The following is a 12,687-nucleotide window of genomic DNA, read 5'->3' as shown; positions in this document are numbered from 1 at the left end:
TCGGGGTCTTTTGTGTTTCCTTACAAATTGTAAATTTTTTGGTTCTAGCTCTCTGAAGACTACCATTAATTTTGTTAGAAATTTCATTGAATCTGTAGATGGCTTTGGTTAGTATCAGTTTAGCTCAGTTGAGTCCGACTGTTTGTGATCCCATGGACTGCAGCACGTCAGACTTCCCTGTCCATCACTAACTCCCAGAGCTTGCCCAAACTCATGTCCATTGAGTCGGTGATGCCATCCAACCATCTCATCCTCTGTCGTCCCCTTCTTCTGCCTTCAATCTTTCCCAGCATCAGGGTCTTTTATAATGAGTCAGTTTGTTGCATCAGGTGGCCAAAGAATTGGAGCTTCAGCATCAGTTAGTCCTTCAGTGAACATTCAGGACTGATTTCCTTCAGGATGGACTGGTTTGATCTCCTTGCAGTCCAAGGGACTTTCAAGAGTCTTCAACAGCACAGTTCAAAAGCATCAATTCTTCGGCATTAGTCATGGTATATTTTCTCACCTGTTTGTGTCCTCTCTCATTTCTTTCATTAGTATTTTGTGGTTTCCTGAGTACAGGTCTTTTCTTTCCTTAGGTAGATTTGTTCGTGGGTGTTTTATTCCTTTGTTGTGATGGTAAATGGGATTGTCTCCTTAACCTCACTCTCCGTGCACTCATTATTTATTTTTGCCTGCACTGGGTCTTTGCTGCTGCTGTGGGCTCTCTCTCATTGCAGTGCATGGGCTTCTCACTGCAGTGGCCTCTCTTGTTTTGGAGCTTAGGCTCTCGGCTCATGGGCTTCAGTTGATGCACTGCATGGACTCAAGTGGTGTGGCTTGCGGTCTCTAGAGTGCTGGCTTGGTAGTTGTGGTGCACAGGCTTAGTTGCTCCATGATGCATGGGACCGTCCTGGACCAGGGATTGAACCTGTGGCACCTGCATTGCAGATGGATTCCTAATCACTGGACCACCAGGGAAGCCCTGTGCATTAATTTTTATCTTGAAACTATCCAACTCATTGATGAGGTCCAGTAGTTTTCTGGTGGAATCTTTAGGATTTTCTGTGTATAGTAACACGTCATTTGCAAACAGTGAGTTTTACTTCTTCTTTTCCAATTTGTATTCCTTTTATTTCTTTTTCTTCTCTGATTGCCGGAGCCAGAACTTCCAAAACTGTTGAATAAGAGTGGTGAGAGTGGACATCCTTGTCTTGTTCCTGATCTTAGGGAAAATGCTTTCATTTCTGTTTTTCACCTTTGGGAATGATGTTCGCTGTGGGTTTGTCATATATGGTCTTTATTATGTTGAGGTAGGTCCCCTCTGTGCCCATTTTCTGGCGTTTTTATCATAAATGGGTGCTAAATTTTGTCAGAAAGCTTTTTTTGGATCTGTTGAAATGACCATATGATTTTTATTCTTTCATTTGTTAACATAGTATGTCAAATTGATTGACTTGTGTATTTTGAAAAATGTGTGCATTCTTGGGATGAACTTCACTTGAGCATGGTGTGTGATCCTTTTAATATGTTGTTGGATAGTTTGTTGTTCTATCCTTAAGTCACGTTCATCTCTTTGTGATCCCATGCACCGCAGCATGCCAGACTCCCCTGTCCTTCAGTATCTCCCAGTTTGCTCAAACATGTCCATTGAGTCGATGATGCTATCTAACCATCTCATCCTTTATCACCCCCTTCTCCTTTTGCATTCGTTCTTTCCCAGGATCAGAGACTTTTCCAGTGAGTCAGCTGTTCACATCAGGTGGCCACAGTATTGGTGCTTCAGCTTCAGCATCAGGCCTTCCAATGAATATTCAGGACTGATTTCTTTTAGGATTGACTGGATTGATCTTGCTCACCAAAAGACTCTCAAGAGTCCTCTCCAGCACCACAGTTTGAAAGCATCAGTTCTTCAGTACTCAGCCTTCTTTACCGTCTAGCTGTCACATCTGTATGTGACTATTAGAAAAACCATAGCTTTGAGTATACGTTCCTTTGTCAGCAAAGTGATGTCTCTGCTTTTTACTGTGTTGACTAGGTTTGTCATAGCTTTACTTCCAAGAAGCAAGCATCTTTTGACTCCGTGGCTGCAGTCACTGCTCACTTAAGTAGCTGTGGCCCACTGGCCTAGCAGTTGCATGGCATGTGAGGATCCTCCTGGACCAGAGTTGAACCCATCGCCCCTGCGCTGGCAGGCAGATTCTTAATCACTGGATTACTAGGGAAGTCCCAGCCAGTTGTGATTTTGATCCAGATTGTAGTGAATCTGTTGATAAATGAACTTGGTGAGAACTAACATCTGACATCTTAATATTCAGTATTCTGACTTATGAACAAATCTGTTACTCCATTTATCTTATTTAGGTCTCAAATATTTTTCAGCTGCTGCTGCTGCTGCTAAGTCACTTCAGTCGTGTCCGACTCTGTGTGACCCCCATAGACGGAAGCCCACCTGTATTATATTTTTCACTCTAGGTCTTTTAAATTGTTTGTTAGAATTTCTTCTATGCATTTCATATTTTGATGCTATTTCAAGTGGTATTTTTTAAATTTCAACTTCCTATTCCTTATTTGTATTCATCAAGTTTTTAACTTTCTGTATTTTATGATACATTGTCATCTTAGGGCTTACACTCTCAAGGTTAGCTAATTTCTTTTGTTATAGTTGTTTTGTTGTTGTTTAGTCGTGTCCCACTCTTGCAACCCCATGAGCTGCAGCCCACCAGGCTCCTCTGCGCATGGCATTCTCCAGGCAGGAATACTGGAGTGGGTTGCCATTTCCTTCTTCAAGGGATCTTCGTGACCCAGAGGTTGATGTCTCCTTCTTGGCAGGTCGATTCTTTACTACTGAGCTACTTGGGAAGCCAGCTTATTTCTAGAGAGAGTGAACAATTTGCTTACTAGCCTGCCGTTGATATGCAGGCTATTGATTTTGTGTACTTTTGTATCCTTCAGCTTTACTAAATTCATTTACTCAAATAGCTTTTTTAAAAATAATTTTCTTCAGATTTTCTAAATAGGCAGTTGTTATCCACAAGTAAAAACAGTGTTGTTTCTTCCATTTCAACCTAGATGCCACTTATCTTGTTTTCTTGCCTTGTAGCACTGGGTGTAACCGGTAGTACAATGTTTTTATTTTAAAAAATCTTAAAAAAATGTTTTTTGGCTGGTCTGGGTCTCTGTTGCTGCCCATGGGCTTTCTCTGGTTGCAGCTAGAGGGGCCTCCCTTTCAGTGCAGTGCACAGGCTTCTCTTTTTGCAGAACACAAGGCTCCAGAGCGCTCGGGCTTCCGTGGCTGCAGCACCTGGGCTCAGCAGTCATGGCTCACGGGCTGCAGGGCGCGGGCTCACTAGCTGTGGTGCCCGGGCTTAGCTGTTCCGCAGCATGCGCGGTCTGCTCAGACCAGGGGTCGGACTAGTGTCCCCTGCATTGCAAAGAAGATTCTTAACCACCGGACCGCCGTGGAGGCCCTGGTCCCACAGTGTTGAACAGAAGCGGTGACAGTGAAGTCTTAGCATTATTCCTGGTGCTAACATTGTTCCTGATATTCCCTTAGTATTTTTTAGTGTCTGCAGAGTCTATGTGATGTAACCGCTCTCATTTCTAACATTGTTAGATTGTGACTTTCTTTTTTCCTGATCAGTCTGCCTAGAAGATTATCACTCTCAAATGATCTTTTGAAGCAGTCATTTTTGCTTTGTTTTTCCCTACAATCTTCTCTCGTCTCTTTCATTAATTTTTTCTTCTCTTATCTTTGTTATTTAATATTTTCTGCTTTGGATTCAACTTGCTGGTGTATTTCTAGTATAGTGGAATCTGAGGCCACTAATTTGAGACCCAAATTTTCTTCATTAATTTCCATCTTTCCTAATATAGATGGTCTTCTCAGACTCTCAGCCCCACCCAAATCGTCTCTCCCTTCACTCTAACTTGGAAACTCTCAGAACAGTGCATGGGGACAGTCATCAGACTCATCTTGCTTCTCATCTCCCAGACATCTTTGTTCAGTGTCTTAAAAATTGTTGTTCGATGTTCAGCATCTTAAAAACAGTTCTGCCTTATATTTTGCCTCCTTATTTTGGTTGTTTCAGGTACTAGGGTAGATATGGTCCCTGAAATTCAAACTTTGCCAGAAGTGGAAGTGACAAGAATATGAACTTTCAGAATATACTTTATAAGAGGCATTCCACTGTGTTGATCGGTTGTGGATATCTGATGGAATTTTCTTTGCTAGGATTTGACCCATGTCGATAACTTTCGCTTATCCAAATTCACAGTGCAGTGATCTTGGGCATGGGGGTATTTACAGAATTCAGGAAGAGTAGCTATAGGAGTTTTCTTCCTAAATTAGGCACAGTATAAATAAAATTATCAGTTCTGGATCAATATAAGAAATCATAGTTTAGGGAATATTCACAAGTTTTAATGCGAAAGAATTGGGGCAGTTGGTGGCAACGCAAAAGGAAAATCAGAACTATCAAAAAGTGTGGACAAAAGAAAACAACAGGAAAAGGAAGACAAAAATCCAAACTAAGGTAAAATAAGTTTATTCAGAACTTACTGATAACAACATTTATGATTAGATATGGCATTTACTCTGAAGTTTTCCTTGACTTAGAATAGATATTGCAAGTTAATAGGTTTTAAAGACTGGGGAAAAAAAATACTTATTTTTCAAATCAGCTGTTGCAAATTTGGAAGGAAGTAAAATCTGAAATGAACAATTTTTCTATGCTTCAGAAATATCTCTATACAAACACTTAATACATCAACTACAGATTTATTTTTCTTATTCTTTAAAGTAAGACTCCTAATAATCTCCACTAAATGAATTGGCCTAGTGTAAATGACTTTATATATTAAAAAAATTTTTAATATATGTACTTTAAGTAATTCATGGCTCAAATTTTATTGATGGAGGCATGAGGTTCTTCCTTCATTAAACTAATAAGGGAGAAGGACATTGAATATAGGCACACAGCGGAGGTGATGCACGTTTGGTAGTCTGGAGACTACGTCAATAAATCACATGAATTTTTTGGTTTCCCAATGCATATAAAAGTTGTGATACACTATACTGTAGTCTGTTAACTGTGCAGTAGCGTTATATCTGAAAAAATTATATTTTAATTTATTGCTAAACAAAATGCCAGTCATCATCTGAGCCTTCAGCAAGTTGTAACCTTTTTGCCAGTGGAAGGTCTTGCCTCAGTGCTGATGAACCGTGACTGATCAGAGTGGTGGGTGCTGAAGGTTGAGGTGGCTCTGACAATTTCTTAAATTAAGACAGGAGTGAAGTTTGCCGCATTGATGGGCTCTTTCCTTTCATGAACAATCCCTCTGAAGCGTGCAGTGCTGTTTGATAGCATTTTTCCCCACAGCAGAACTTTTCTCAAAATTACAGTCAGTCTTCTCAAACCTTCTTGCTGCTTTATCAACTATGCTTATGTAATATTCAGATTTCCTTGTTGTCATTTCAGCAGTCTTTACCAGGGGTACACTCCATTTCAAGAAAACACTTGGTTCAACTCTTTATCCATTAAAGTTTTATCATGAGACTACAGCAGTTCATTCACATTTTCACATGCTACTTCTAATTCTCTTTCTCTTGCTATTTCCACCACATCTGCAGTGACTTCCTCCACTGAAGTCTTGAACCCCTCAACATCATCCATCAGGGTTAGAGTCAACTTCTTCCAAACTCCTGTTAATGTTAATATTTTGACCTCTTCCCGTGAAGCACGAATATTCCTAATGGCATCTAGAATGGTGAATCTTTTCCAGAGGTTTTCAATTTACTTTGCCCAGTTCCATTAGAAGAATCACTATGCATGGCAGCTATAGTCTAATGAAATATATTTCTTAAGTAATAAGATTTGAAAATCAAGTCATATCCACAGTCTCCAGAAGGGACATTGTGTTAACCGGCATGAAAACAACGTATATGTCATTGTATGTCTCCGTCAGATAGTAGGTGACCAGGTGCCTTGTCAGTGAGTAGTAGTGTTTTGAAAAGAATCTTTCTTTCTGAATGGATCTCAACAGTGAGCTTAACATACTCAGTAAACCCTGTTGTAAACAGATGTGCTATCATCCAGGCTTTGTCGTCCCATTTATAGAGCACAGGCAGAGTAGATTTAACATAATTTTTCAGGGCCTTAGGACTTTGGAAATGGTAAATGAGCTTTGGCATCAGCTTTAATTCACCAGCCACATTATCCCCTCAGAAGAGAGTGTATCTGCCCTTAAAATCTTGGAAGCCAGGCATTGACTTCTTTCTGCCTTGAAAGTCCTAGATGCCATCTTCTTCCGATATAAGACTGTCTTTAAAAAAGTTTCATTTACTTTGGCTGTGCTGGGTCTTCCTTGTCGGGCTGCTCTTTTCTCAGTTGCGGCGAGCAGGGGCTTCTCTTCACTGCGGGGCACGGGCTTCTCCTTGCGGGGGCTTCTCTTGCTGTGGAGCACAGGCTCTAGGGTGCACGAGCTTTGGTAGTTGCGGCACTTGAGCTCAATAGCTGTGGCTCCCGGGCTCTAGAGCACAGGGTCAGTAGTTGTGGTGCCTAGGCTTAGTTGCTTCACAGCATGTGGGATCTTCCTGGACCAGGTATCGAACCCGTGTATCCTGCATTGGCAGGTGGATTCTTCACCACTGAGCCACTAGGAAAGCCCTAGGCTGTTTTGTCTACATTGAAAATCTGTTTGATGCAGCCACCTTCATGAGTTACCTTAACTGTATCTGGATAACTTGCTGCTGCTTCTACATCAGCACTTGCTGCTTTCCTTTTATGTGATGGAGACAGCTTCTTTCCTTAAATCTCATGAACAAACCTCTGCTTGCTTCAGATTTTCTTTCATAGGTTTCTTTCCTGTCTCCATCTTTAGAGAATTAGAGTTAGGGCCTTGCTCTGGATTAGGCTTTGACTTAAGGCAGTGTTATGGCTGGTTGATCTTAAAACTTTCTATCAGCACTTAGGCTTTTTTTGTTTTTTTATCATTCTTATTTTCACTGGAGTAGCAGTTTTAATTTCCTTCAAGGACTTTCCTTTGCATTCACAACTTGCTAACTATTTGGCATAAGAGGCCTAACTTTTGGCCTATTTCAACTGACATGGCTTCCGTACTGAGCTTAATGTTTTTTAACTTTTGATGTAAAAGTGAGATGTGTGACTCTTCCTTTTATTTGCGCTCTTAGAGGGCATTATAGAGTTATTAGTTGGCTTAATTTCAATATTGTTGCATCTAAGGAAATAGGGAGGCCTGAGGAGAGGGAGAGAGATGGGGAAACGGCCAGTTGGTGGAACATTCAGAAGACGTTTATCAGTTAAGTTTGCTGTCATATATGGGCATGGTTACTGGTGCCCCAAAACAGTTACAGTAGTAATATCAAAGATCACTGATCACAAAGCACTGTGACAAGTATAACAAAATAGCAACAACAATAATAAGGCTTGGAATATTGTAACAATTACCAAAATGTGATGCAGAGAGAGGAATGAGCAAATGCTATTAGAAAAATGGTGCCAGTAGACTTGCTGGACACAGAGTTGCAACAAACATTAAATCTTTAAAAAACACTATCTGGGAAGCTCAGTAAAGTGAGTACAATAAAAGGAGATCTGCCTGTATAGCTGGTGATTACGACTAACCACCTCTTTTTGAAGAAATAAGCATATGCTTTGAGTTGGGAGTATATATGTCTCTAAGCATAATTTATGGGTTTTTTTATAGATTTGTGGGACCACTGGGTACCATCATCATAAAATGTAAGGATTTTCGAATTATTCAGTTGGATATTCCTGGAATGGAAGAATGTTTGAATATAGCCAGTTCCATTGAGGTAAGTGTTTTGGAAACAAAATGTGATAAAAGAAGGAACTTTATTTTCTAATTCACTATAACTCTTATGTTTCTTTTTCAGATAAGTCATGTGTTTTTTTAGATAAGTCATTTAAGTCATGTTCTGTGACTCAAATCTGGAAGACTGAATGCAAAGCCTTACCCTGAATCACTGTTACAGGAATGTAAAAAGAGTTTATGGACATACAGCAGTTTTTAATGTTACTTATTCTTCTGGGTTCATCTGTGTTGTAGCATGTGGCAGGATTTCCTTCCCTTTTAAGGCTGAGTAATATTCCATTGTGTGTTTATAAATGTTGAGACTTTTTGAAAATCTTATTTCTTTTGTAAAGCAAGTAATTATCACCAATGATTGTAGTCTTTTGTTTTTTTTAGTAAATTTGAATTTCCATATATCATGTTTGCTTGAGATATGATATGTTAATTTTATATTTATAGAAATTATATTGAACATATGTCTAGATTACAAATAATAGAAATTTTACTTGGATAATTTAGTATTTAAATTGAATAGTGCACACTATTTTCTTTCCCACTTTAACCAACTATTTTGGTATATACTCATTTAAAAAATTGCTTTATTTTAAATCATTACCATTAAATTATAGCAGTTAACTTTATGTTTATAGTATTTTCTAGATAAGTATAGAGACACATGGAGGTTTTTTTTCCTTCTGTCTTTGAGTTCCTAATATGGGCTTTGTGTGCAGAATAAATGCTGTTGGCTTAACTATTAAAAGGAAGCAGAAAGGCTTAAACCTGTAACTAGGATTTCCTTTGGCTTTTAAACAAAAAAACAGAAACAGAAGAACTGTTATGGTACTGAGAAAATGGCATGTAGTATTTTTCTTTCTGCTTTTGCTAAATTTTTCTTATGATAAGAAGAAGATAAGCTGAACTCTTTGTGTTACATATTCATCATTTGGAAATGACATAGGAATGTTGACTTGGCTGAATTTGTTGACGTGAGTGAGAATCACACTGTACCTTCTAGGCTGTTGAAGGGAAATGCTGTCTTGCTCTTTGGGCCAGGTAATGCTGCTCACCCACTTCAGTTGAGCATGGTATTAAGTTGTGGGGTTGGATTTTCACTGACCCATGCACATTTTTTTTTTCCTTATCCCTTTTATAACTTTTAAGATGGCCGGTGGATGTTAGTGAAATTGCCCGTGGTTAAGAAACAGGGCAAAAAAGCTTATTACCCCACTCTGACGGCATTTACTTAGCTTCGTTAGTGTTTGACACTAATCAGTTGCTTATCTAGCTGTACATATTAAATATTATGTAAAACTCTGTAGAAACTGACTGACTATGGAGAAGTCCTTATGGCTGAGAGAAAGCCGCAAATTCTGAGCCACTCTTGTAAGTTGACCTTATAAAATGAATGCTCTGTTGATTATTTCCACGGCATAGCACATACACAGTGTACTTGGCCTCTAGCCTTCTCCTGGCATCCAGTTTTCCTCTCTCCCTCCATACATCTTGATATAATTTGGTAGTAATAAGTGAATTCTTACAAAGCATAGTTGAGCTATTCTTTGTTATCAGAATTCATATACTCAAAATCTGCTACCTTAAGTAGAATCCCATTGGAAGAATAACTGGCAAGTGCTCAGTTTTCTAACTTATAGAAGTCTGATGAACCATTTTTTCTGTGTAGTTTTGGTTGTCTTTTAGGGTTGAAATGACTTTATTTCTTTGAGCATTAATGTGTTTAAAGGAAAAGTTCTGTCTCTAGCTACATGAAATGTAATCATGACAAGTCTGAGTGCTTACTGCCTGCCGGAATGTTTGTGAACATGGATTTAAAATAATGAGTGTACCAATCACTATTAATATAGTATGGAGGTTCCTCAAGAAATGAAAAAAGGATATTTCATTGATCCAGCAATCCCACTTCTCAGTGTATATCTGAAGGAAGCAAAATGATTGTTTTAAAGAGATATCTGTACTCCAGTGTTCATTGCAGCATTATTCATAATATTCAGAGTATATAAAAACCTAAGTGTCTGTTGATGGATGGATGAATAAAGAAAATTATACACACAATGTGTGCACACATGTACGCACACACAGTGGCATATTATTCAGCCATCAAAGAGAAAGCAGTCCTGCCAGTTGAAACAACCGCATGAACAATGGCATGAACAAACAGTGGATGAAACTAGAGGGCACTGTGCTAAGCGAAATAAGCCAGGCAGAGAGAGACAGGTATTGCGTGGTATCACTTATATGTGGAGTCTCAAAAATAAAAAGGGAAACACACAGAAACAGGGAGTAGAAAAGTGGTTTCCCGGGGCTAGGGGGTGGGTGAAATAGGGAGAGGCTGGTAGAAGTTACAGATGTTCAGTTATAAGACTTGAGAATCTAATGTATAACATAGGCTATAGTTGCTAACACTATATTATGTAACTGAAACTTGCCAAGAGAGTAGAACGTAAATGTTCTCAAAAGCAACAACAAAGGGTAAATATGTGAGGTGATGGATGTGTTAATTAACTCAAGGGGGAAACTCTTACAGTGTATGTACCAAATCATCACATTGTACGTTAGAAATATTTTACATTTTATTTATCAATTTATACCTCAGTAAAGCTGAAAAAAACTTTTTTATATTGCAAAGAATTTTTTAAAGTAGTAAAATAATAAAATTTAAAAATTAAATAAAGGTTTTACTGACCTGATCTTTCCGTGACTTAGAAGGAGGTAGGTTTACTCTGAGAGCTTGGGGATGTTAGCATGATGTTGGGCCCCTTGCGCCCCTCAAGCTGAGTGTCTCCAAAATTACAGCAATTTGAATTGTGCTAATTGATTTTGGTACCTTTGTTTTTCTAGCCATAGAAGTGCTTTCTAAAACTCCCCTGTCAGAAGGATGAAACCGCCAGGTGACGGGGAATGTTCCATCTCTCAGTTCCTTATCTAGTCAGGACTCCTTGGCATTGTACTTGATGACCTGTAGGCTGACTCTGGGACCACGGAGTCACTGCCCCGGTTTGAGAATTGTTAGTGTAGCGGAGAAGGCAATGGCAAGCCACTCCAGTACTATTGCCTAGAAAATCCCATGGATGGAGGAGCCTGGTAGGCTGCAGTCCGTGGGGTCGCTAAGGGTCAGACACGACTGAGCGACTTCACTTTCACTTTTCATTTTCACACATTGGAGAAGGAAATGGCAACCCACTCCAGTGTTCTTGCCTGGAGAATCCCAGGGACGGGGGAGCCTGGTGGGCTTCCGTCCATGGGGTCACACAGAGTCGGACACGACTGAGGTGACTTAGCAGCAGCAGCAGTGTAGCATGAAGGTATGAGGGCATCTGATCACTCTGGAATGGAGGGAATCTCACACCGATGGAGGCTACGTGGAGCATGTAGTAGCTGAAACTAGAGTCTGTTATGTGTCAGGTACTGTTCTAGCCCTGCTGCACACATTCTCCTAATGCCTCAACAGCCCTAGGCGACGCCCTGTGAAATAACTTTCCTCCATTGACAGCTGAGGCCTAGAATGGCCACATTATGTAATACCACTGTTGGCGCTGGCATCTGAAATTTGAGTCCAGCAGTCTGCCTCTTTGGCTACTAAACTTTTTTACAATTGCTCAGAAACTCTGATTTTAAGTGATTTGCATATGTAGTTAATAACTGGATTTTGAGCCAAGGCCTTACTGATTAACTATAGCCTGTTCTCTAATCCCCAGAAATATTTGGACCTTTTCATTAGGCCTTATTAAATTACTCAAGAAGAAGTTTTTTCATTTTTCTTGTAGAATAGGTGTGCATATTGTTTTGTTCTTTTGTTCATTCAGCAAATGCTAATTGACTATTACATTCCAGATACCATGTTAGAGCTGAAAATAAGGTATAATTGTATCTAGTGATAAATATAATATTAGAGAAATGCATTAGGTGTCCATCATTTTAGGCCATATTTGATGAATATCAATTTGGCAATTAGAAAATGTTTGGAATTGTGACACGTTCCTTTTTTCTTTCTTTACTCTTTCCCCGCCTAGGCTTTATCTACCCTGGACTCCATCACTCTGATGTACCCTTTCTTTTACCGGCCCATGTTTGAAGTGATAGAAGATGGCTGGCATTCTTTCCTCCCTGAGCAAGAGTTTGAACTCTACTCTTCAGCTGTGAGTAACTTCTGAGGGAATTAATGGATAATGAGAAATAACCCAGCACTGTACTGATGAAAATGTTCGCCTCCTTTTGACAAGTAAAAGAAGTCGCTATTAGCTATTAGTCCTGCAGCCTCTGCCATTCAAAGATTTGCGTAATTGTTCTCAGTGCTATGGCTTAAGTAATTTTCCTTCTAGTAGATTTGCTGATAAAGCATTAAGATCTTCATAAAGATAGTCCTGACCTGTTTTAATTTGGGGGTGTTTTAAAAGTGTTCCATAGAAGCAGTTTTATATATAGTAATTAGGTTCTGAGCCATCCCCCCAAAAGTCTGTTGAACTCACTGTGTACCCCGGAGAGCATCAGACAACCATGTGTATCGATCTCTTTCTGTGGGATAGTTTTTGTGATTTCATGATCTGGGTTACTGAGACCGGTGTCCTTCTCCTCTGTCTTTGGACATGGGTATCTGTCTCGGTGGATTCCTGCGTCTCCTCTTGATGGTTGTTCAATAATTGTGATTTCCTTGCTCTCTCAGAAGGAGCTGAGTGCGTGTCCTCTCACTGTGCCATCTTGAACCAATCTCTGAGTGGGATTTTACTTACAAAGGTTTTTTGATTGAACCAAAAGAGAAACATTTGTGTCTTGCATTGAGTATACCTCCCCTTCACTCTTGCTGGCCAGAATATACAGATGCCTCACAAAAGAAATGGTCTGTATCTCATTAAGAAA

At 39.5% G+C, this 12,687-nt stretch overlaps 1 protein-coding gene across 1 annotated transcript in view; it reads left to right on the top strand.

The window, feature by feature from the left end:
• MTMR9 (myotubularin related protein 9) overlaps positions 1 to 12,687 on the top strand; it is a 63,995-nt gene that overhangs the window by 18,047 nt on the left and 33,261 nt on the right. Inside the window, exons 2-3 of the mRNA XM_055428045.2 lie at positions 7,708 to 7,816; positions 11,844 to 11,969. Of these exons, the coding sequence (XP_055284020.1) occupies positions 7,708 to 7,816; positions 11,844 to 11,969 (235 nt within the window). The remainder of the gene's footprint in view (positions 1 to 7,707; positions 7,817 to 11,843; positions 11,970 to 12,687) is intronic.

This window comes from Moschus berezovskii, chromosome 7 (genome assembly GCF_049115385.1).
Source record: "Moschus berezovskii isolate FMDL1 chromosome 7, NW_MosBer_1.0, whole genome shotgun sequence".
Lineage (NCBI taxonomy): Eukaryota > Metazoa > Chordata > Mammalia > Artiodactyla > Moschidae > Moschus > Moschus berezovskii.
This window is presented reverse-complemented; position numbering and strand designations above follow the sequence as displayed.